This window comes from Typopeltis vanoorti, chromosome 18 (assembly GCF_054136105.1).
Source record: "Typopeltis vanoorti isolate ZY-2024b chromosome 18, IOZ_Tvanoo_1.0, whole genome shotgun sequence".
In the NCBI taxonomy this organism is placed as follows: Eukaryota; Metazoa; Arthropoda; class Arachnida; order Uropygi; family Thelyphonidae; genus Typopeltis; species Typopeltis vanoorti.
The window spans coordinates 49,268,962-49,291,164 of NC_143566.1; the positions used below are offsets into that span (position 1 = coordinate 49,268,962).

The window sequence follows — 22,203 nt, forward strand, 5'->3', positions numbered from 1 at the left end:
AATAATGTAATCATTTCTTTTAAAGGTGTCAAAATCCCAAACTTTACTCATCAAACAGGAAGCAGAAAAACCGTATTTAAATAACGAATGATTCATATCTCACTTCGGGATTGCCAGTCTGCTGATCGGTGGAAAAGAATAATTTTTTCTGACGAGAAAGAGTTTAACCTGCAAGGTGCCCGCGGCAGGCAGACAGTTCAAAGAAGATCAGGGGAAAAAATCCAACCCTGATCTCTGCTGTCAACAATCAAATTCTTAGCCACTCAGATGATACGGGGCTGCATGTCGCAACATGGTGTTGGTCGCTTGCATTTCACAAAAGGTTCAGTGAATACACAAGTGTACCAGAAAATTTTAAAAGAATTTCTGCCTACTATCAGAGACCACTTTACAGTAACGACGAACTGCATCTTTCAGGATGGCTCTGCCCCTTGGCAAAAAGTGTAATTAATGCTATTATAACCTTAAAATGCACCATACGAATTAAGTTTGGAACTTTAAAAAGTTTTAATTTTTGTTGCAGGTTAATGAATGGCTCAATGAACACTCAATTCAGCAAATACTGTCCAGGAAATATTCCAGATCTCAACCCCATTGGGAATTTGTGGTACCAAACGGAGAGTGAAATACACAAGAAGAAGACGACGAAAACACTTCGGAAACGCCAAGAAGCCATCATAAGGGTATGGAACCATGAATTGATGCATCCATCAGGAAACTGATTTTGTCAATAAATGCCAAGCTGTAATAAAGGCAAGAGGAGGACCCATGAAGTACTAAACAGCAAAAAGTGAATTTTTAGCTTTGAATGTTAGTAAAACTGTGTAGTGATTTTTTCCGGTGAAAATATCACTGTCTGCTCCATTTTGAAATATTTGTAAAGTTGTCAAGTTTGTTGTCATTTTCTATTTATGTCACATCATGTACTAAAAACAGTCAGATATTAAAATATTAATCAAAAATAAACCAGGCCAAACGGACTCGTTTGGCCTGGTTATTATAAAAAACTGAGTTTATGCAATGCAATATTTAATCATCAATACTTCCACATGTTGTACGTTACTCTCAAAGGATTTCACAAGGCTTCTTCCTCTCGAGAGGTACACAGGACCAGCCGAAAGGTATGCAAATAATTCATTAATTTAATTTCCTCCATAACCGTGCTAATCACAACATATACTTTTGAAAACAAACGATCGCTATGTAAATTTAGGGTTTTGGAGTGCATTGCTGAAAAACAAAAATAGTGATAGGATCACAAGGGTCATTTTTGCAGTATATGGATGAAATACCTATTGGTCCCTTTTTTTTTTCTATATTCGAAGCTATAGTGACATATTGAGGACAACTCTGATCCATACCTGTTGCTTGGAATTCTAGCCGAAGCAACAACTACGGCTATGAAGAAAGTGTGTTATGTCTATCGCACCGCCCTCAGTCAACCAGGCCGATGCCTGACATCGGTCTAGTTGGCTGAGCGGTTAGCGTATCCGCTCTGCAACCGACGGGCTGCAGGTTCAAATCCTGCTGTTGGCATGGGTGTTTTTGATTGTGTTTAAGTGGTATATAAATTTCATCTCTCGATGTAAGACTACTGTCCCACTTATTGGAGGCCTGAAATAGCTTGAAAAAGTTCCATGTTTTGTTCTACAGCAAGGCTTACGGACTGAAAATAAAATCAAAAAAGTACATATAAAATTAATTAAATAAAATGAAGAAAATCTTTATCTCACTTTGGGTACTAATATAATGTATTTTTACAACCTTTGTGAGTAGAAGTCAAATAAAAAAAAAAATGTGTGTTCTGTTGGAAAAATAAAAAGAAACTTTGGTCAGTATTTTTTTTAAGCTCACTGGTGTGTTAAGTGGTAAATGATAAGTGGTGCGGAGAAGATGGAGATGAGCTTTTTCAGAGTGCCCTTTTGGCTGACGACTACAATCCACGATGATACATACGAACAACTTAATAAGTAATGACTGCATGCTTATGCTGCTGCAACACTGAAAAACATTTTTGTCAAACTACGTTTGCGAAATTAGTAAACATTACTGCATCCATGGATCAACGGTGTATCGGACCCAAGAACGAATAATATGATTCCCATTCCTTGTTGAAACATTTTTCGAGTTCTAAGCAGTTGGCGCCACTCTTAATTACCGCATAAAATTTCTTTTTATTACAGCATAATTTTTTTTAAATAAAAAATTCGATTTGGACACCACACTATGGTTTGACTTTAAACTGCTGCATCATTTCGCTAATGCTACTGAACATTGTGCAGTAGCATTAGCGAAATGATGTTAAATTCTTGAAATCTATTGAGGCGTCAGTTATTAGAGAAATAGTAATTAAAAGCAAAAAGGAAGAACTACATTCCAATTTAGTAATTTCCCCTTTATATAGTTTTGTAATAAGCACCAGAAGCGTAACATTCCAATTTAGTAATTTCCTCCTTATCTAGTTTTGTAATAAGCAAAATAAGAGCAACATTTCTATTTAGTTTATTCTCAGTATGTAATTTTATATCAAATGTGCTGCAAAATAAACTGCATATATCAGTATCTATTGACATTGTGATGTGAATTTCATCATTCATGGTCTTATCTTTGGAACAGTTTTATCATCCCGAAAACGATATAAAAACAATAAAGTTTTAACTTTGCGACTGAGTGCTGAGGTGGAAGGTAGGTGTATTTGTTTTGCATTTGTTTTAAATTTACGCAGAGTTACAGGCCCTTAGTTCGGGTAGCTTTGTAGTCACTCCTTTCGATATATATATAAAGGATTAAACTATTGTTATTTCTCCCGAAAACAACAGCAAATTTATTTAGCGTTGAAAACGTTAATATAAAACGACGCTCCCTGAGGTGAAGGCTACAAATTAACAGATTTGAAAGTCGACTTTTTTTTTTTAAAAAAAATATTCTTATATCTTCTTAGTTATTCGCGGTTTGACAGTTATTTTGATTGCTCGCGTACCCAGCAGAGTTATGAGGTTTTAATATAAAATACATCAATTGGGCTCTTCTTATACAGCCACTCACCGACGGATGTAAGGGTAGCGTTCCGTGGAACTTTACGCAAGTCGAATTGTACATCAGTCGGGATGTTCCTTAAATGCTTATGCAGCTGTCGCAATTAATGCATGCTGAATTTGATTAAAAAAAGAAATTTCGACGAACATTGTTAATAGCTTTTTTCATCTTTGTATAGCACCTGGATGCTGTTTTGTAATCACATTTGATCTTCGATGCGCTGATTATAGATAATGTTCTTTTATAAGCACACTGTCCTCTAAAATAATATTCACTTTTGAAGCAGCGAGACTTAATTCCCATTAAAAAATTTTAAATAAATTAAAAAAAAAAAAAAAAAAAAACACTGCCGACGGCTGACACACGGTGAAAAAGAACACTGATGGTACAAACGCTAGTCTTCGATCCGAAACAGTAGTAACGTACATTAAGCATTCATTCGACTATTATAATTCATATGGCTATATTTGATGCAGCGATTGTTGACCTAAGTAATAAACTATCCATGAGATTGCACCGGACATGTTACAGTCCTCTTTCCTTTTTATTATCTGTCACTGGTCAGGGAAAGTGCAGAAGAAACTACGTTTGCATTTTGCACCACTGAAGTTAGCAATGCACCAACTCCGTCTGCAGTTAGCTGAAACAATTTTCAGCTACCTGTAGATGGAGGTTTTTTTTTAAAAAAAAAGAAAGGGCATTTAAAATAGAAAAAAGTACTGTTAATGATCTTTTCTGTGCTTTGTTGAGGGACAGATTGCGAAAATTGATCTCCTGCGAAAGAAACACAGAGGAAGTGTGTATCATGTGTTGTGCACAATGAAAAAAAAATATATTTGAGGATGAGGCCAAATATGGCCTCATCCTCAACAGCAGAAAATTGCAAATGAAGTCCAAAGAATAAATGTTATATTTAGAAGACTTAATCCTTGGAAACCTTAAAAAATGGAGCCAGTTAATTCTAATGAAACAGAATTTAGACACCGGACGAGAAGGTCTAATGACTATCATCACAGTGTAAGGTTAGAATGACGACAGGGAGTGCTAAGAAAAGAGCGGCGAACATGTCTCAGGTTGGTGTTTAAGCACTGCCTAGAAATAGTGGACTTCAATACTATAGATAGTAAGAAATAAATCTGTAATAGTGCAGTTTACTAGGTGTAATGAAGTCTGATGATGTTCGGGATAGATGTCAGATTATGACATTCATAATCCCTAATCCAATATGAAGCTCAGGAAACTAAAATGTAGAAATTTAAACTAAATACTTATTTAGGAAACGAAAATCAAGAAAAAGGTTAATTTCACTAATATAATACCACGGCTAAGAACCCATGGTCATAACTATGAGAGATAAGGAGATTCTGTATACAAAACTAACTATATTGTTATATATTGTTCTGTATAACAAAACTAACTATATCATGGAAGCTGGCAAGAGCGTGGTTGACAAGGGTGTTAGAGCTAGGTTCTTTACTTGGAGAGTGGTAAATGAGTGGAATAAGCTTCCAGAGTCTGTTGTGGGTGCTACGACCGTGAATGAGTTCAAGGCAAGGTATGATAGATACTGTGTCAATGTGGAATAGTTGTTCTTGACATGATGTTAGGGCCTCCCTCGATGAGTCTGTCGACTCCTTGGAGTTTCCCGGAACAATAATAATAATAATAATAATAATAATAATAATATTAATTTATGTATGGATCGGTTTGCTGATAAATGGAAATGGTTTCTTGGTATTATCAATTTATTAACGGTGTAAAATCCATTAACATGTTTAAAAGATTTAGAAACGAAACCAAAGAAAATTTGGGTTATCTGACTGTGGATGAAAGGGTATTCAAGTAATAATAGGAGAGGTGTTTGGATTAACAGAAGAGGAAAATCGGCATTAAAATGTACGTGAATAGTTATGACGCTCTTATATACTAATATGCGAAGCTTAATGAATATATTAAGTATTCATCAATTATTAACTGGAGAAATTAAGCACACTTTGTTAGGATTTCCGAGTCATGGCTTAACGAGGACGTTCTTGATATCGAAGGGAATAACGGTAATTATACTGTTGTCAGAACGGGCCGAACAGGGAAAAGAAGAGTGAACGTATTTATTGATTATCAGGAGAGATTCGGACTATGAGATCGATTATACTGAATTCGATTCGAGACAGGATTTAGTGACAATGTAGTAATACATTGTCACTAAATGCTCAATGTCGTGCAATAAGCATGGAATTTGTATAATTTAGGAGGATACAACGAATAACACAAAATCGGAGCATCTTTCTGACAGTTTTCTTAAGTAGCATATAAATGAACCTCAAAATCGTTATTGTCAAAAAATTATTGATGGACTACATTAGTTAATGTGTGCCTTGTTGGCCAAGCGGTTAGCATAACCGCTATCCAACCAACAGGTTGAGGATTTGAATTCCGCCGTCGATACATATGCTCTGCGATGGCCTTTAGGCAGCAGACGATTGATCCCCGGATTCATCATCTCTGTGAGACTATCATCCCCCTACTGGAGGCCTGAAGTTGCTTTAAAAAGTTCTCGAGAACCAATATTTGTTCTCCATAACTGTGAAAGGGTGAAAATCAGAAAGAACTACAGGTGGAATTTCAAAATGAATAAATAAATAAAATAAAAAATACCTTTGAGGAAATGATACAATTAATTAAAAAGTGTTCAAGTAGGAGACGTCATTTAATTTAAGTGACACTAGAAAATAAGTAAAACTGAGGAACAGCTTATAATTCTATTAAAAGAAATACACTTGTAATATGATCAAAGAAATATGTAAAAATGAAGTATACAGGTCTGAGAATTCAGCTATTAAATATAATAAACATAACCGACAATAAGCATTAATAAACTGCTATTTAAAATATCCTAAAGCAAACCTTTTATAAAGATGTAAAAAAATCAAGATAAAATAAACCGATTAAAGCATAATCAGCTACTTCAGAACAATTCTGAATGATCCAACTGTAGTTGCAGAAGAAATAAGTATTTTGAAAGCGTATATATGAACACTTGCCAGTTAGAACTACTTGAAGGCCAAGACTTACTAATGACATAATTCAGGAGAGCAGCAGGAGGAGGAAATTGCAGATGTCATTTGACAACAGTAAAGTTGTAGATGGGAGTAAGATATTTCCTTTGATGGTAAGTAGGTGCATGTCTGCAGCATAAGAAAACAAACTAGTCGAAATTTGATTTTGAAAGAGTAACATCAAGGTAAGTTGACTCTAGTTCAAAGGGTAGTTGAGTTTTCTTATCTTTGGTTAGCACCAGTATGTGTAACTTCTGCTCTTCCGTATTTCATTCTTTCCCCAAAACCCAAATAATGTTACCATGGAAACCTGCTGGCATCCATCCACCTCCTACAATACAGCAAGGGAATTCATCTACCATTGTGTCAAAAGCAGTTTTACTACATGCTCTTACTGTTCTTTCGCCAATAAAAAAAAACATGATATATTACCGGGATAATAATAATAGCTTTCCTATTCCATCTGGTGTCCTACACAGCTGCGCTTAAAATTTGAATTCCAAAATTAACTCTCATCCGAGAGGCCTGTGTAGCTCAGTGGAAGTGGCGCTTGCGTCCTCTGCGCTTGGCCGCTTGAAGTTAGACCTAGGTTCTAGTCTAGTCGCTGACTGGAGGAACTTTTTCTAAGCCTATCTTCGACCGGTTCCCGAGTTAGTCGATCTCTGGCACAGGCAAGCGGGTTTTTCCTCCCAGAAACTCGGGTTTTTCGTCCCGTAAACTCAAGAAAATGGACCGTAGTACCCACATTATTTCAGACAGTGACATATCTTGTTAGGGTTAGGTCCAAGAGATGGCAGCACCTGTTTTCCAGCCTCTTCATCGGTGGCTGCTATAATTAGTGATAGACATGGGCCAGCTATCCTCGATTGGCTACCGGTGGAGATTGAACTGCCCACTCAGTCTCCAAAAGCTAGATAGGGTATAAAGGCCTCGCCTACTCCCTATTAGGGAATAAAAGGCGTTAAGTTGATTTTTTTAACTCTCATCCTATATTGTCTTTACAATATTTTATATCCATCTCACACCTACCCTACAGCATGGATTCCAACTATATTCAGACTATCCATAAAAGGATCATAAAAGTCAGCCATCAAACCATCATCCAATTGCTCACACTTCTGTTTTAACAAATGTCATGGAAGTCCTCAACCGTCAACTTTCTCGCTACTTAAATACACCAGTTACTTTGTGAACACCATTATGGTTCTCGATCCACAGCAGATTTCCACCGAACTTTGAACAGAAGCCAAGGAAAGATCTGGAGACTCGTGTGGATTACTCTTGACATTTCCACAGCATTTGATTCGACAGACACAGTGACGTCCTGATCAAACCATCATCTGATAATCTGCCTTATACTATTTTCAACCGGCTCACTAGCTATCGCTCTCTGGTCGTCTACAACGATAGATGGTTTTCTCTCCTCACATTCTCCTACCAATCTGGAATACCCCAGAGGTTTTGTATTTTTACCAACTTTATTTTCTTTCTCTAAACATGAATGACGTCCTCTCTCTCTCTCTCTCTCTCTGAACACAAATCCATCCCATCCACAATTCTTCTTCAAACCTTGCAGTGCATAATCATTCAAAGCTTTAACTATCATATTGTCTTTTTTCCAAAATCATCCATAACCAGTGTCTTAAAGTCCAGCTATTTTCTATTCTAAAGTAGGCTTAGGTATAATGGAGACTGTTCATAAGATAGATCGAAATAAAGATAACATTTATTAAATAAAATTTAATAAAAGTTTCTGGGTCAGTTTATTAACTGTTTTTATAATTCTACAGTGATTCAGAGATAGCTAAATAGAATAGCTAAATATATTTTAGCTTAGTAATACTAAATTTATTTTAGTGCGTATATATTAAGCATAAGCTTTTATTATGGCCATAGCTATCTTATGAATAAATAGCACGCTACAATCACGACACTCTCATTTAGAATGATTGTTGCAAGAGAACAGTAATCAGCCTAAGATTATCAAACAGGTTACTTTTAATAGATAAATAATAACTATGAGTAACTTTTGCACCCAGAACAGCAAGCAAGAATGGTACAGTTCTGGGTAGCGCAATTCAAAATTTCCAAAACAAACAAATATATTATTTGTTTGTTTTTTCTTTATTTTTGAAGAATGTATGGTACGAGAGAGAAGCAACTTATGCTATGAGGCTAGTGAATTTGTTTTGTGGGAAGAAAAACTCGAGTTTCAGGGAGAAAAAGCCGTCCACACACCATATGAGATTGAATAATTTACCTTCATCTGAAAAGCACTAAAGCCCTTATAATGGTTCTTCGCGTCTTAGACGGAATCTGTCCTAGGTTTTGCAACCAAAGGACATCGATACCAAATGAGTTACGGAGGCTCTTAATTTCAGTGATATAAACTCTGGCCAGTAATGAAAGTTATTGCATTATTGGAGATAATAAATAAATCAGACTGCCAAATTGCTGTTTTTTTTCTATGCATCTCAGTAGAACTTGCATTCATTTAATATATCCAGTTATATAGATAATCGTCTACCCCCCCCTTCGAAGAATGGATGGTAATCAAAATTTTCATTTGTAGAGTGATGTTTTTTGAATATTAGAAGAAAAGCCGCTCTATGGTTAGTAATTAATCGGTTTTAAACCATGATTTAGCGGATCATTATATTTGCTGGTACTGAGGATTCCAGTTAATGGAATGAAATGACCCATGGATTCGACAGTAAGCTACATGTGGGACAAAAATCTGGATTCAAAGCCTGTCAGAAAAAAAAAAGATTGGATTCTTTTGGAGTATTGTTTCCTAGTGTTTTATTTTCTCAAAAAAAGGCATAGCTTTCATTAAAAATGACAGATAACATACTAGAGAAAGTTGGCGTGGTGCTTAAAGAACTGGGTCTTAGCCAGAAAACTGCGCCCACTAAGAAATGGAAATAAGGAGCTCTATGAATAGTCGTTACGGAAAAGAAAAACAGATGCGCGTGCGCGCACACACACACACACACAAATTAAATTATATCATGTATATTGTCTTTTACATTATATAGAGAAGATACGTTAAATATATAACTGAATACTCTAAGTAATTCTACTATTTTCAGAACTGCATTTTACAATGGAGCTCCAAGGAAAAGTCGCCATCGTCACAGGAGGTGCTAATGGAATAGGGAAAGCAATTTGCGAGGCGCTTGCCAATCACGGTTGCAAGGTGAGTTCACAAAATACCATGTAACGGAGTTTTGGAAACTATAGTAAAGCAAATGCGTATTTTTAAAGTTGAGGTTTTAACAATAATGTTAAATATATCTGTACTGCAACAGAAGAAATTTAGTTTGAAAGAAGGTAGTTGGAAATCGAGATGGTTCAGATATTTTGATGAAAGACTACAAATTATGTTTATTTTCTTTATTCCCTAATGGACGATTCTTTATGCAGAGGATAAAGTATTTTGACCAGTACAACAATTTTTTAGTTCTTTTTAATGATAATAAGCTCATCGTATTAATGGGTCTGAGGCAAAAGGAACATATACAAAAAGGAAATTTTCCCGTGCTATTTTAAGAAAATGCTTAACTTTATTGGAATGATAGCATTCCTATTTACTAAAGAATTACTCTCTATCATATTGTATCTTCCCACACTCGTCCTGTGAATACACAACTTGATATTGAAATTAATTAAAAATAAATAAACAACAATGGTTTTCAAATTATACATGAGCAGATAATTATAATCTGAAGTTTGTTTTATTATTTTTATGTTTCATAGAATACATATTCAATATTTTTCGTTTAGATATGCATAGCAGATGTAAACGTGGAGAAAGGCCAATCCACTACCAACGAAATCAATGAAAAACACGGAAAAGGAACTGCAATGTTCGTGAAATGCGATGTCAGCTCTGCCGATGAATTTGAAAGTAAATTATGCTTTTTCTGTTTGTTTTTAACTAAATAAAAAATTACTCCAATACCAAATGGTGCAAGTACAGTAATTGGGAATGAGAAATACAAATATAAAAACAATGACTGATATTGTGTTTATGAAATGGAAATTTGAAAACTTTCCAATTAAAAAAAGAATTGCTTTCCGAATTGCTACCTTGTAACCATACAAATGATTAATTATTCTTTTTTTTTTTCATCTAAAGGGGTGTTCCAGGAGGTGATTGCTAAGATGGGACGTGTGGACATTCTTGCTAACAACGCTGGAATATATTCAGAAAAGAATTGGCAGCAAATGGTGCAGATTAATCTGGTAAGTATAATGATTAACATATGATAGTTATGGATGATCTATTTAAGGCAGGACTTAGTTATCAATGCTTAAACTTGCTCTAAATAGAAACAGACATCTGAAACAGCATGTTCCTGAACCCAAGAGAGAGAGAGGATGGGGTCTCGAATTTCGTAGAATTAGTCAAAATGCTTACCTAGAAATCTATGTGACGGTAATCATAAGAACTTGACAGCGAAATTAATGATTAGGATATATCAAATGTGGAGCTTCGAGAAATCCAGATTTGACGAAATGTAAGAGAATTAAGATAGCCAAAAGAGGAGAGTTAACATAAAAGATGTGATGAACGCAATACAGAAGCAGAAAAAAAGGCAAGTAAAAGAGATGGTGGTGCTTGTTAGAACAAATGATTTAAGCAGTGATAAACATAGTATGGGAGAGGGTGGGAAGGAATTGATAAGAGAAGCAAGAAAGTGAAAATTGTATTACCGAAATACTATCGTAGTAAGTTAAGAACGCGGGCTAGAATGGCAAATGATTCAAGGCTCAGACTATGTAGAAGAAACTGGTGGGGGAGCTTTTGGATGTGAGGAGTGAGTGTGATGGCGGAAAGACTTGTATAAGAGGGCTGGCCTGCAAAGAAACTTCTGTTGCAAGTAAGAGGAAGTTTTAATATCCTTGTACACCGTTTGGAAAGAAGTCAAAAGACAACGGCGTGAGGAATAAACAGCATAGTACCCACCTTAATAAGATGAAGGACCTCCTTTCGCTGCAATGACTGCAGCAATTCTACGGGGCATTCTCTTTACATGCGTATGATAGCGATCAATGGGAATTTTGGACCATTCTTCCTGTAGGCATATAATGAAGTCCTGGACTGTTGTGGGACGGACGTCCCTTCACCTCATCCAACGCCTACAATTCATTCAATAGATGTTCATTAGAATTGCGATCAGGACTCTGTGGAGGCCGGTCAAGTGTAGTGCCGTTCATGTCCACAAAGCACGCAATTAGCGCAGCAGCATCATGACACAGTGCATTGTCTTGCTAAGAGACAATGGTCAGTTGCGTAAAAGCGTCACAAAGTAGGAAAGATCATTGTTAATGATGCTCAGATACCTATTGAAGTTCATTGTTCGTGGCACCACAAACAGAGATCCGAGGTCAAACAGGACCATACCATCACACCACCACCTCCGAATTTGGGGTTACGCACTCTGGTAAGAGACGTTCAACGGGCATCCGCCACACCCACATCCGTTCATCTGCTCGGTAGAGTTTGTAGCATTATTCGTCGCTCCAGAACACAGCTTTCCAAACTCACTGTACGCGTTCTTTGCACCACTCAAGACGGTGCCGCAGGTTGGTTCGTGTGATGTGGGACTTACAGTCCGACCATAGAAACCCATATTGTTACATTTAACGTATACATAAACCATTCAGAATCTAGCCATGATTCTGAATGATTTTGTGCAGATTCGTGTTCCAGTCGATGCCGCGAACTCAGCAATTCAACGTGTCGATATTGCGCCGACGAATGGCGGTTTTTTTCGTTCACGTTCACGTTCAGTGAATGTGCTGGTAGCACTTGTAGTTGATTCCCTGCGCTTCCATCTCAGTATAGCATAACTGATTATTGACCTGGGATGGCCCAATTTGTCAACATGCACATCGTTAAATGGCACGATGTAACTTGCCGATAGGCGAGTCCGTTAACTTCTTTCCAAGTAGTGTATAATTATCTGTTCAGATCGATATATATAATATTTATATATATAATATATAACAGCAAAAGTTAGTTGCTTGTGTTAATCTGAGTTCTACGAGAAAATAAATAGGCTGGAAAGAAGAAAGAATTAAAACAAATATAGGAAGTTCCTTTTTGCATTAAGGATTGAAAATATGTGAAATAGCTTTCACATACGAGTTCTGCACTTTTTGAGGAAAAAAAATTCTCTCTTTTTTTTTTTGCGTGGAAGTATCTGATAACCCTATTTCGAATTAACTACTATTATATTAACTACCTCTCTTATTATTTACAGAATGGCGTTGTACATGGGACACAACTAGGCTTCCGATTCATGGGAAAAGACCAAGGTGGACATGGTGGAACTATTATAAATACAGCATCCATAGCAGGTAATACTAACCGAATTTAACATTTTCTGATGTCATTAAAATGAAAATTATTGCATTAATACCAGAAAACGATATTCCTATCAAATTTTGCAGCGAAAGTTTGAACTACAGAGAACTATCACTTTTACATACATAAACGAGTATGGAAACAAATACAAAAGCCAGTTAATCCCGATGATTTTAAGTGCCATAAAAATTTAAACTCCCCAGTTAGATGAGTATAAAATTTTAGCTTTCTAAATTGAATTTAGAAGTTTATGATTAATTCCCGATTTTTTTAGAAATATTCATTTTTAGGAAAAGCTGTTTCTGACCACTCCGTCAGAAATTTAAATTTTATACCTATAATTTTTAGTGTGGCTTTCAAAAGTAGAGAGGTCAAATTTATTTTGGAGATCCTACTAATTACTTTCTCGTATTAAATTTATTCATAACTGTCGGAGCGTCTTTACGTAAGGGAGCGCTGAAATCGCATCAAATGGAAGCGGTCAATGTAAACATTTTCTCAATCGCTCCATAAAAATATTTTCAAAAGTAGTGAAAAATTCAGTTTTGCGAATCAGATAAAGGGTTATCTGGACAGCAACTTCAGAGAGTCAGTTAAGAAAGGGTATATTTAAATAGATAATCAGTCATAGAGTCACTCAGGAAATACTATTTCTAAAGGAAATCTGTCATATTCTAGTTTAGATTTTCTGAAAGGAAAAATACGATTTTCACAGCTAGAGTTGACGCTTTGAATATTTCTAAGATGATAAGATTACTAAAATGATATGATTAAAAATACGATTCTAAAAGTGCAGACAATTAAGTAATGTTTTTTTTAATATATTTTTATATCAATCCCATATATTAAAGGCTTGCAAAGCCTGTGGGAAATTGTCTTGTGTTTAGATACAAATATTCGCCATATGACTGGAGATTATTTTATTTACGTTGTTTTATCAGCTAGACAGATTTGATAAGTCATTTGGGAAAAACGACACACTTATCTGTTGGGCGTACAGATTTGGTTTCGCCCCTTGTCAAGGACGCGAAGAAAAATAGAATTCTAAGACTTTTAACACAAGTTCAGCCAGTCTCATCTGGAAGCGATAGAATTTATCTCGGCACTCGAGTGTTTCTTCCGTCAAAATAGATAAACCAGCTGGAAAACACAAGCAATTGTAATACACTCGCCTTGTAGCTTCATCTATCTCAGTGATAATTCTAAATCAAGAACGCACTCTCTCGCCGTTCCTTACGTGCTCTGAAATATTATATCAAAAACAATAATATCTCTGATACAATATTCCGCCAGTCTAGCTGATTGTTTGGAGAATGAAGATAATACAATTCATTTCCCTAAACCAAATTTAAAGTGAAGTCATAAATCTCGAAGATGTAACGTTTTTCCGAGCTTAGTAATTAACTTTTACTTTTGATCGTGCAAACTTATCAATTACCGAAGGTATAAACATAATCTGTAAGGGTGTAAGCAGCATCGGAACATGTCAGTATATACAAGTAGAGAATTAATCCACCTCATGGAATCTAATTCTTTGCTTATGTATGCCGAAATGTTCAGAGGAAAGTGGATCGTGAAACAATCATAGAAATCAACTGATTTTTCACAACAGTAAACAAACTGTTAGGAGATTATGAACAGTTTTTTTAGATCTAAATAAACATAATGACAATTATACTGATAATTATAAATATACGATAATTTTCGATTTTAATGAATGCCCACTTGAATATTTAATACAATAATCGTAGATAGAAGAAACAATAACAAAGAGGCTGTATAATTTTCTGTTGAAAGATATAGCTGTATAAAACATTTGGTAAACTTTCAAAGCGTATTGTGCACCACAAAACTATGGAAAAGAGGTCATATTAAACATGGGTGTGGCAACTTCATATTTCCAATATGGTTGCAATGCACGTAGAAGGCAAAATGTTAACTTTCCCTGGTAAAAGGAATTTATACTTATCTCTGACAAAATCAACTCAATAAGATGAATGTATCTCAATACACGTGTTCAAAATGACCTCCATTGCCAGTCTCGCAACAGTTTGAGCCATCTCACCATCAACAGTTTCACGCACTCAAACATTTTGGGTAAGAGCTGTGCATATGCATGTTCAATTTCTGCAGTTAGTCAATATTACCAATGCATAATTTCACATAGTCCAGAGGATCAATGAACCCATGTAATTGGTCTACCTCAATAAATCCATCTTTTGGAAAACATTTTATCACGATATTTTCAGCTTCAGGACTGAAGTGTTGTGAAGCTCCTTCATGCATGAACTACATTTCCTCTACACCAAGAGAAAATGTTTGCTACCAGGTTTTGTAAGGTATGGTACAAAAGTCCTGTAAAAACCTGATTGGAAAAACAAACTTAACCTAACTCCGTTTATGAAAAGCACACGAGAGAGAGAGAAATCGTTGGTTTTACGAATACTTTATAACCAGGTAAAAAATACCAACCGAGAAGTATGATCGCCTGGTAAGTATGCTTGAACTCGGGGCAATGGTATACGGGAAAAGCCGAATTTAATGCGGGGTCCTCTATAAACTGCTTGGAAGACATACCCTCCACTGCTACACGAGTTTCACTCTACTAAGAGTGTAATTTCGAGCAGCAGTTAGTTTTGCTCCGGTAGCCTCAAAGTTTTTGTTCCCCCCCCCCCTTCTTCATTTCGTGGTGGAGAATGCCACTCTCACAATAGCGGCGATGAAGATTAGTAAAAACGTCCGAGAACATCCCGTTCTAACACCGGTGAAAGCTTTTTTTCATAAAGCAGGCATGTTCGTGTGCATCTACGTTGGTGTATCCACAATAAAAGTGCATACCACTCAATCTACTCTCCGAGAAACCTTATTCTTCATTAATATTGGTCGTAATTCAAAATAAAAAGAACTATATATATATATATATATATATATATATATATATATAACCATCACACACACACACACACACACACACACACAGAGTATGCGTATATCGAAAAAGTGCTACGAATATGTTAGTGTCATTCATGCGACAGAAATATAGGCGCAATTTTTCCTAATAATTAACAGAAAATAATCATTTAATCAAGTTCCAACTGAACTGTGATTTCTGATCTATCTGCTGTCAAGAAATTTGTAACCGAAAAGCGCTACAAAACATTCTTAGCTCAGTATATTGTTCGTAATATAAAATAAGCTTTCACTTCATTCAATTTACAGTACTGAAATTAGTATTGCGATCTCCAGCATTTCAGAATGATATATGATATAGTCATTTTGGCCGTAATCATCTCAGTATAACTATATAGTATCTGTGTGTGTGCGCGCGCACTTGTTGTCCAGCCAGCTTTGGTAGGAAAAACACGAGCGCTATCTGGAGATAAAGCCTTGCTACCACCGCAGTATGAGATTGACTATCATTCACCTTCAGCAGAAAAGGCCTCGGTTTCCTAGCGTCCCAGACGAGATTCGAACTCAGATCTTTCCAAAGGAAGCAAATGTCACGTAGTGAAGACTATGGCATAGTGATACGTCTATTCCTGCCAACACTCGTAGCCAATGTTGCTATATGAGACAAACAAATATATCCCTTGGCAGTCAACTCATCTGCACTCCATCAATGGCACGGAGAAAGTACGAACTTCCAATATTCTAGGATAGGGATGTCAGTGGTCTATTCGTTTGTAACATTAGAATGACTGAATAGAACACTGACATCCCTATCCTAAAATCAACTTTAGGCGATTTTACCATGGGTAACTGTGAGGTTGCCTCGTCAGCTAAGTAATGTACAAGAATTCAGGAAGCTACTTTAAGGAACCAAAGCTCCTCAGAAGAATGATCCGGAAATATCGGCAGTCCGATGTACAGTATACGAGAGAGAAAGAAGAAAAAAAAAACAGTACTGAACTTCGACATGTTTACTCTATATCATATATCGTTGATGTGATGGTTATATATTCAGTCCTTTTTTTGCGCCATACCGTACAGACTACTACAGACATGCAAACTATCAACCAAAAGTTCTGTCTGTAGAGATTTCAGGTTAGTTACAGGGCACCACGCTGCAAACTGCATTGTCCCGATTTCCACTGAAGGAAGAGCTGCATTTAAGGAAATTTAAGGAAAAAGATTGGCCAATCTCTTTCTTATAAGAAACCTTTGGGATGTTCAAAAGTTAAGTGCAGGCTACATCCGTGCATCAAACAAAGGAGCATAGACTGAAAATCATGTCAAGGGTAGTTCAAAGAATGGTTCAAAATGCTTGAATTGCATCAAACGGAACATGGACATGTTGAATGGCATCCGTCTAATTTGTTTATAAACTGCCGAACACGTTTCCCGGAAAAGAAAAAAAAAAACCGAAGCGAAGCGTGTAAAATTTACAATTTCGCAAAATCTAGTGCTATCCCAATGCTTACAGTAATTCAACACAGCGTATGCCTTAAGACAGTTTTCATAGATGAATGGCTGACGCTGTCTTGTTTTGCGGGATGCGAATTCCCTTTTTCTAGAATGAGAATCAAAGTTTCGAAGAAGAAAATTCTGAATAAATCTGAGACCCATTAAGTCAGTGTCCTGTAATAAACCCTTTAGCAGAAAAGAAAGGTGGCTTACAAAGTAATGTTTTAATTTTATTTTTCAGGCTTAATTCCATATCCTCCGGGTTCAATCTATTGTGCAACTAAGCATGGCGTGGTTGGATTGACACGCAGTTTCGGAGTAAGTGCTTCAATATGTACATATTAAGTATTTATTTATTCATGGGTGCAAATGCATATTTGTTTGTTTTAACATAGGAGTCGAACGGTATTAACTTCAATCTATTAGCAAACTGTAACCAGTTTTATTAGAAAAATAATTCCAGATATAAAATGCATGACGACTAATAATCTTAAAATTTCTACTGTAACAAGAAGAGGGGGAAATTACTTCGCTGTTTCTTTCACTAGTTGCAATGCACACATTGATAATCATTTTTAGGAAGACAAATCTGCTCTCTTAACGAAATTTGCTATGAACAGAAAATCTAATATGCTAATAAGTTTCAAATTAAACAGGTTAAAATAGGCAAAAGAACACAGAGTAATAGGAGAACTGACCTTCATTCGAGAAAAATGATACGTGAAATGGAAAAGTATTATGAAGAATTACACAAGTCAGAAAATATTAAATAGTCTGAAAAATAATGTACTTCATACTCACTAGTTTTAGAATGGAAATACCAACAAAATGAAGAAAGGAAGAAAATAAGATAAATAAATAGAACAAGTATAAAAGTAGATATAACACAAGAAGAAAGCATTAGACTGTTATATCGATCGTGATTATCATATTACCTAAAAGAATCCAAAATCAATGAAGATATAGAAGAAGAAGAAGAATGGAAAACTTTAATGAAGACAATTCATAAAACAGCCTCTGAACTACTTGGCAAGAAAAATAAAATATTAAAAAAAAGAATTACAATTTTGGAAAACATACAGAAAATGCAATAAAATAAAAACAAATAGCATACAAAGGAAACAGAAGAGATATACAAAAACAAAAGAAATATAAACTATAGTGCAGAAAACTCACCAGATTCTTGGGACAGGTCTATTAATAAAATAGAAGACATACATGGAAGACAATACATAGCCTAGACCCTGAAGAATTGCGAGTTGCAAATATTCATACCTAAAAATATTACAAAGTAAAAACAATAGAAAACACACGTCATTTTCAATTAAACATGATTGTGTGTGTGTTTATACACTTCAGCAGCTGATGCATCATCCTCCAATGTAACATCATCAGCACGTTTACTGGAGGGCTGGCATGGCTTGAAAACAACTGAGAACGTGTAGTACGCAAGTCTCTCTGATGTGATAAATCAGCTGCTATCGTGTGCGTGTGGAAAGTAATCTAAAACAAAAAATCTAAAATCATCTACTGTCTATTTCTGAAGTGATTGAAGCCCAGATCAGCAACGAAGAACATCGGAATGTTAATACTCTAGCATGTTTTTGTAATTTTCAAATTACGGAGACTTGGAAATTGGCTCAAAGTTGTTGGATTAAGATACTATAGAAAGGCTGAACCTAAAAAATATATTAGCGCTAGAACACAGAATTCGAGAAACTGGACAGATGCTATCGGATCAGGAGGCTACATCCAGACTGATATTCAGGTTGTGGGTTTCTCTTGTCTCCCACAGACAAAACACATTAAGGAAAGTTAAAGCCGCTGGGTCTTAATAGACCTAATGTAAAATATTCCTTAACTTCAATTTCCTTTTTTGCATTTATCAGCGATTTAGCACCGGCCGAGGACCAATGCGAAAAATAGGAAAGAAAATAGTAAAGAAAGAAAATAAAATAGCCTGAACATTTTATGCATTCAGAAGTGTATATTATTATAGGCAGAGTGTAAATTAGTTCTCTGATAATGTGACAGTAATGTAGCACGTTTATAAAACGTTCAATAAAATTTCTTAATATAGAACTGAAATCGGAATCAATTATTTGAGGATTTCAGATAAGATCAGACTGGATAAAATAAGAGTTTACTGTGTTTATTATACTAATTTCTTAACAATATAAAGGCTTTATGTCAGCATTATTTTGCAAAGTAGAAGTCTTTCATTAAAGACGAACTGTATCTGAAGTGCTTCGGTATTCACTTTATTCAGTTTTATATATTTTCTTTAGAATATCTAAATATTTCACGTTCTTGATTTTATATTTTCCTGGAGGCTCTGCTAATTTTATGCAGTCTCTCCAAAAAAAATGGAGGACAGAAGTTTAACTGTACGAGATGTTGTACAAAAGCCATAAGGGCCGCATATTTGCTGACTGTAGGACTTGCATTGCTTTGTGAGTTAGCCTACTGAATGTTAACTATTTATAGCACCGCTCGATTTCGTTGTGTGTATGTAAACTGTCATTTTCGAAATGAGTGATATGAAAGAGAAAAGAGTCTGCATCAACTTTTGGTATAAAACTCCGAGTGGTTTTCGAGATTGAAGAATGGACAAATCTCAGCTGAGAACATTTCGGTTGTCAAACTTTGAGTCAGGTTGAAGAGAATGTCGAAGAAATATGCGAACTGATAAAAAGGACGCATCGTATTATTCATAAGGTATCGAGTATTAGATATTAGCTGGCATATTATTCAAATATGTCAGCGTATATTATCGTGAAAGTATAAAGATGAGATGGGTAGCAATCAAAGTTTGGCCGCGTCTGTTCAGTTTTGGGTGAAGAACAACATGATAGCTTAGTCGGTATCGATGATGCCCTTTGACTGGAAAAACTGGGGTTCGAATCCGGTGTTGTCCCCGAAGAGCCTGTACGATTCTTTTTTTGATCTGAGGATGAGTTAGCCGGTCTCGTACGGTGGAGGTGGAAACGTTTTCATGTCGCAAAACAGGAGGAATGCATGCAGTTCAAATGGCATAAAACACTGGCCTCATAGCGATCCTTCGGCCATAATTTCAAGCAACCAACCGTGAAGAAATTACCGCTCAGAGTATGAGATTTGATGGCGCTAGATCGAAGCACACTCAGTATTGAAAGATCAGTGATTCCTCCACAAGCGAATAACGATCTATAGTTAAGCCTACGCTTTGTTTTTCTGGGGCCACCACATATAAAAATAATTCAAGCCATCATATAACCAAAGTTCTATTAATACGCCGCTCTTTTAGCTATTACCGTCGTCATAAAATTAAAAGAAAATCAACATACTTTAACTGTTTTGCTTTCTATCATTGCAGCATGATTTTTACTTCAGCAAATCAGGAGTGTCGGTGTGTGCTGTTTGTCCAACGTTCGTAGAGACCGATATGTTCTTCGACGGCGTAATGCATCATGACAATGAACTAAATGCATCTTTAGTAAAAGAATACACACTTATTCGGTAAGCCCTTGAGTACTTGAACAATGTTACAGTAATAGCGTTCTAAGTGTATAGCTGGCATTCTTAATGAAATCATTCGGTGGGGTGCTCTCAAATATATTCTTAATGAGCTTATGTTTCAAGAATGAGCTTTTAAATTGTTGATACTAAAAAAAAAAAAAAATTGTGGATATGAAATTCTTTTTTCCATTTCGCATTCTCGATTTTAAATTTTAATGGTGATGAATGAAATAATGTCAAACAAAATTATATCTGAAACGGTGTATGTTTGCGATACTGGTCAAGTAATTTTGTATTAAAAATGCAACTAGATAATTCCTTTATGAAATAACTTGTCTTATCGAAAATGAAACATTACCAAATGGATTAATTTTCATGGGTTTCCTATAATTCTATCCTCATGCCCTTGCTCTCTATTTCTTCTTCCAGTCCCTGTGATGTTGCCGAAGGTGTGCTGAAGATACTCAAGGATGGCAAAAATGGAGCCACGATGAAAGTGACCAAGGACAACTTCGAGTATGTGTGAAAATCATTTCGTCTTCTAATGCTGAATGATTAAGTAACAGATTTCCTTCTGTCTTATGTACTTTTAAAAATAAATGTGCATTGTAAAAACCACACGACAAAGAAGAATTTTCTTTGGAGGAGTTAATTATCCAACAACATTTCTAGTTTTCCTAAAATAAATTTAAGTATTTTTGTTCACAAAATTCATTTCCCATATTTCTACGATACTTACTGATTGCTAGGCCTAACTAAAAACGCATAGCTAAATTAAATAGAAAACATTAATATACTCTTGAATACTATTATTAGTGAAACCTTCATGAAGGACAAAATCTCTTGAATTTAGTGTTGAAGAAATATCTTTTATCATTGGATAAAACAATAAAAGGGAACTTATACTAAATATAAGGCTATTGTAACAGGGATATACCTAAATATCATATTGAAATTAAAAATGCCGCACGGCTAAATAAATATTAAATGCATTCGTACAAAAGCGAATTTCAAGAAACGAAATAATATAAGAAGCTAAATAAATACTATAAATAGAAGATTTTCCAGTCCGGTAATATTGTAGTGTGAGTGAGAAGGAGAGGGGAGGTCTACATGGACATGACGTATTAGATATTGAACACGTGTATGCAAGTGTTCCTCGTGTAAATATTAGTTTGTGAAGAATATTTACATGATATTTAAATATGCTCATGTCACTGTTGTCAGATAACTTAATACTATTCTGAGACGTATGAGGGGAATATAGAAAATTATATGAAACATCTGATGTACTTCTCAGTGCCTGCACATTTTAGTTAGCAAATAAAGGTATGATGCATAATACGCATGTGAATGAGATTTATCACGTTTTAGGAAAAACTCATTTTAAAATGTCAATGTATCTAATAGTAAAAGAATTCTGAAAAATAAAACATTAAGAGTAACTGCAAACCTCCCCATTAATTTGTTCAAAAGGTGTGATACATTCGTACCTTTTGATTAATTACTCTTGTGAAGTTCTTATTTAACGGATTTCAGAGGAAGCTGTGCACGCCTTAAAATAATATATTCCTGTTCCTTAGTCTCAGATGCTATCTGAAAGACTGTCCAGAGATTTCGGTATGTTGATGTCACAATTTAAAAGTACAATCGACCGGTTTATTGACAATTACTAATTCGCAAACTTCGATCGCCGATGAGTTAAAAAAAAAAAAAAATTAGGGAAAGAGCAGAAAAACATTTCAGCAACCGCGAGGGCATTCAAGATAACACTTCTCTTATGGAACGTCATTTAGCCTAGAATCGACTCTGTAACACTGCTGGATTAGAGGA

At 35.5% G+C, this 22,203-nt stretch overlaps 1 protein-coding gene across 1 annotated transcript in view; it reads left to right on the top strand.

The window, feature by feature from the left end:
• Positions 1-20,988, top strand: part of LOC150096654 (15-hydroxyprostaglandin dehydrogenase [NAD(+)]-like) — a 37,158-nt gene extending 16,170 nt beyond the window's left edge. Inside the window, exons 5-13 of the mRNA XM_090408672.1 lie at positions 524-621; positions 2,617-2,685; positions 9,185-9,291; positions 9,879-10,002; positions 10,234-10,340; positions 12,365-12,461; positions 17,114-17,190; positions 20,228-20,370; positions 20,800-20,988. Coding sequence (XP_090264798.1) covers positions 524-621; positions 2,617-2,685; positions 9,185-9,291; positions 9,879-10,002; positions 10,234-10,340; positions 12,365-12,461; positions 17,114-17,190; positions 20,228-20,370; positions 20,800-20,896 — 919 coding nt within the window. The 3' untranslated portion in view covers positions 20,897-20,988. The remainder of the gene's footprint in view (positions 1-523; positions 622-2,616; positions 2,686-9,184; positions 9,292-9,878; positions 10,003-10,233; positions 10,341-12,364; positions 12,462-17,113; positions 17,191-20,227; positions 20,371-20,799) is intronic.
• The last annotated feature ends 1,215 nt before the right edge of the window (positions 20,989-22,203 follow it).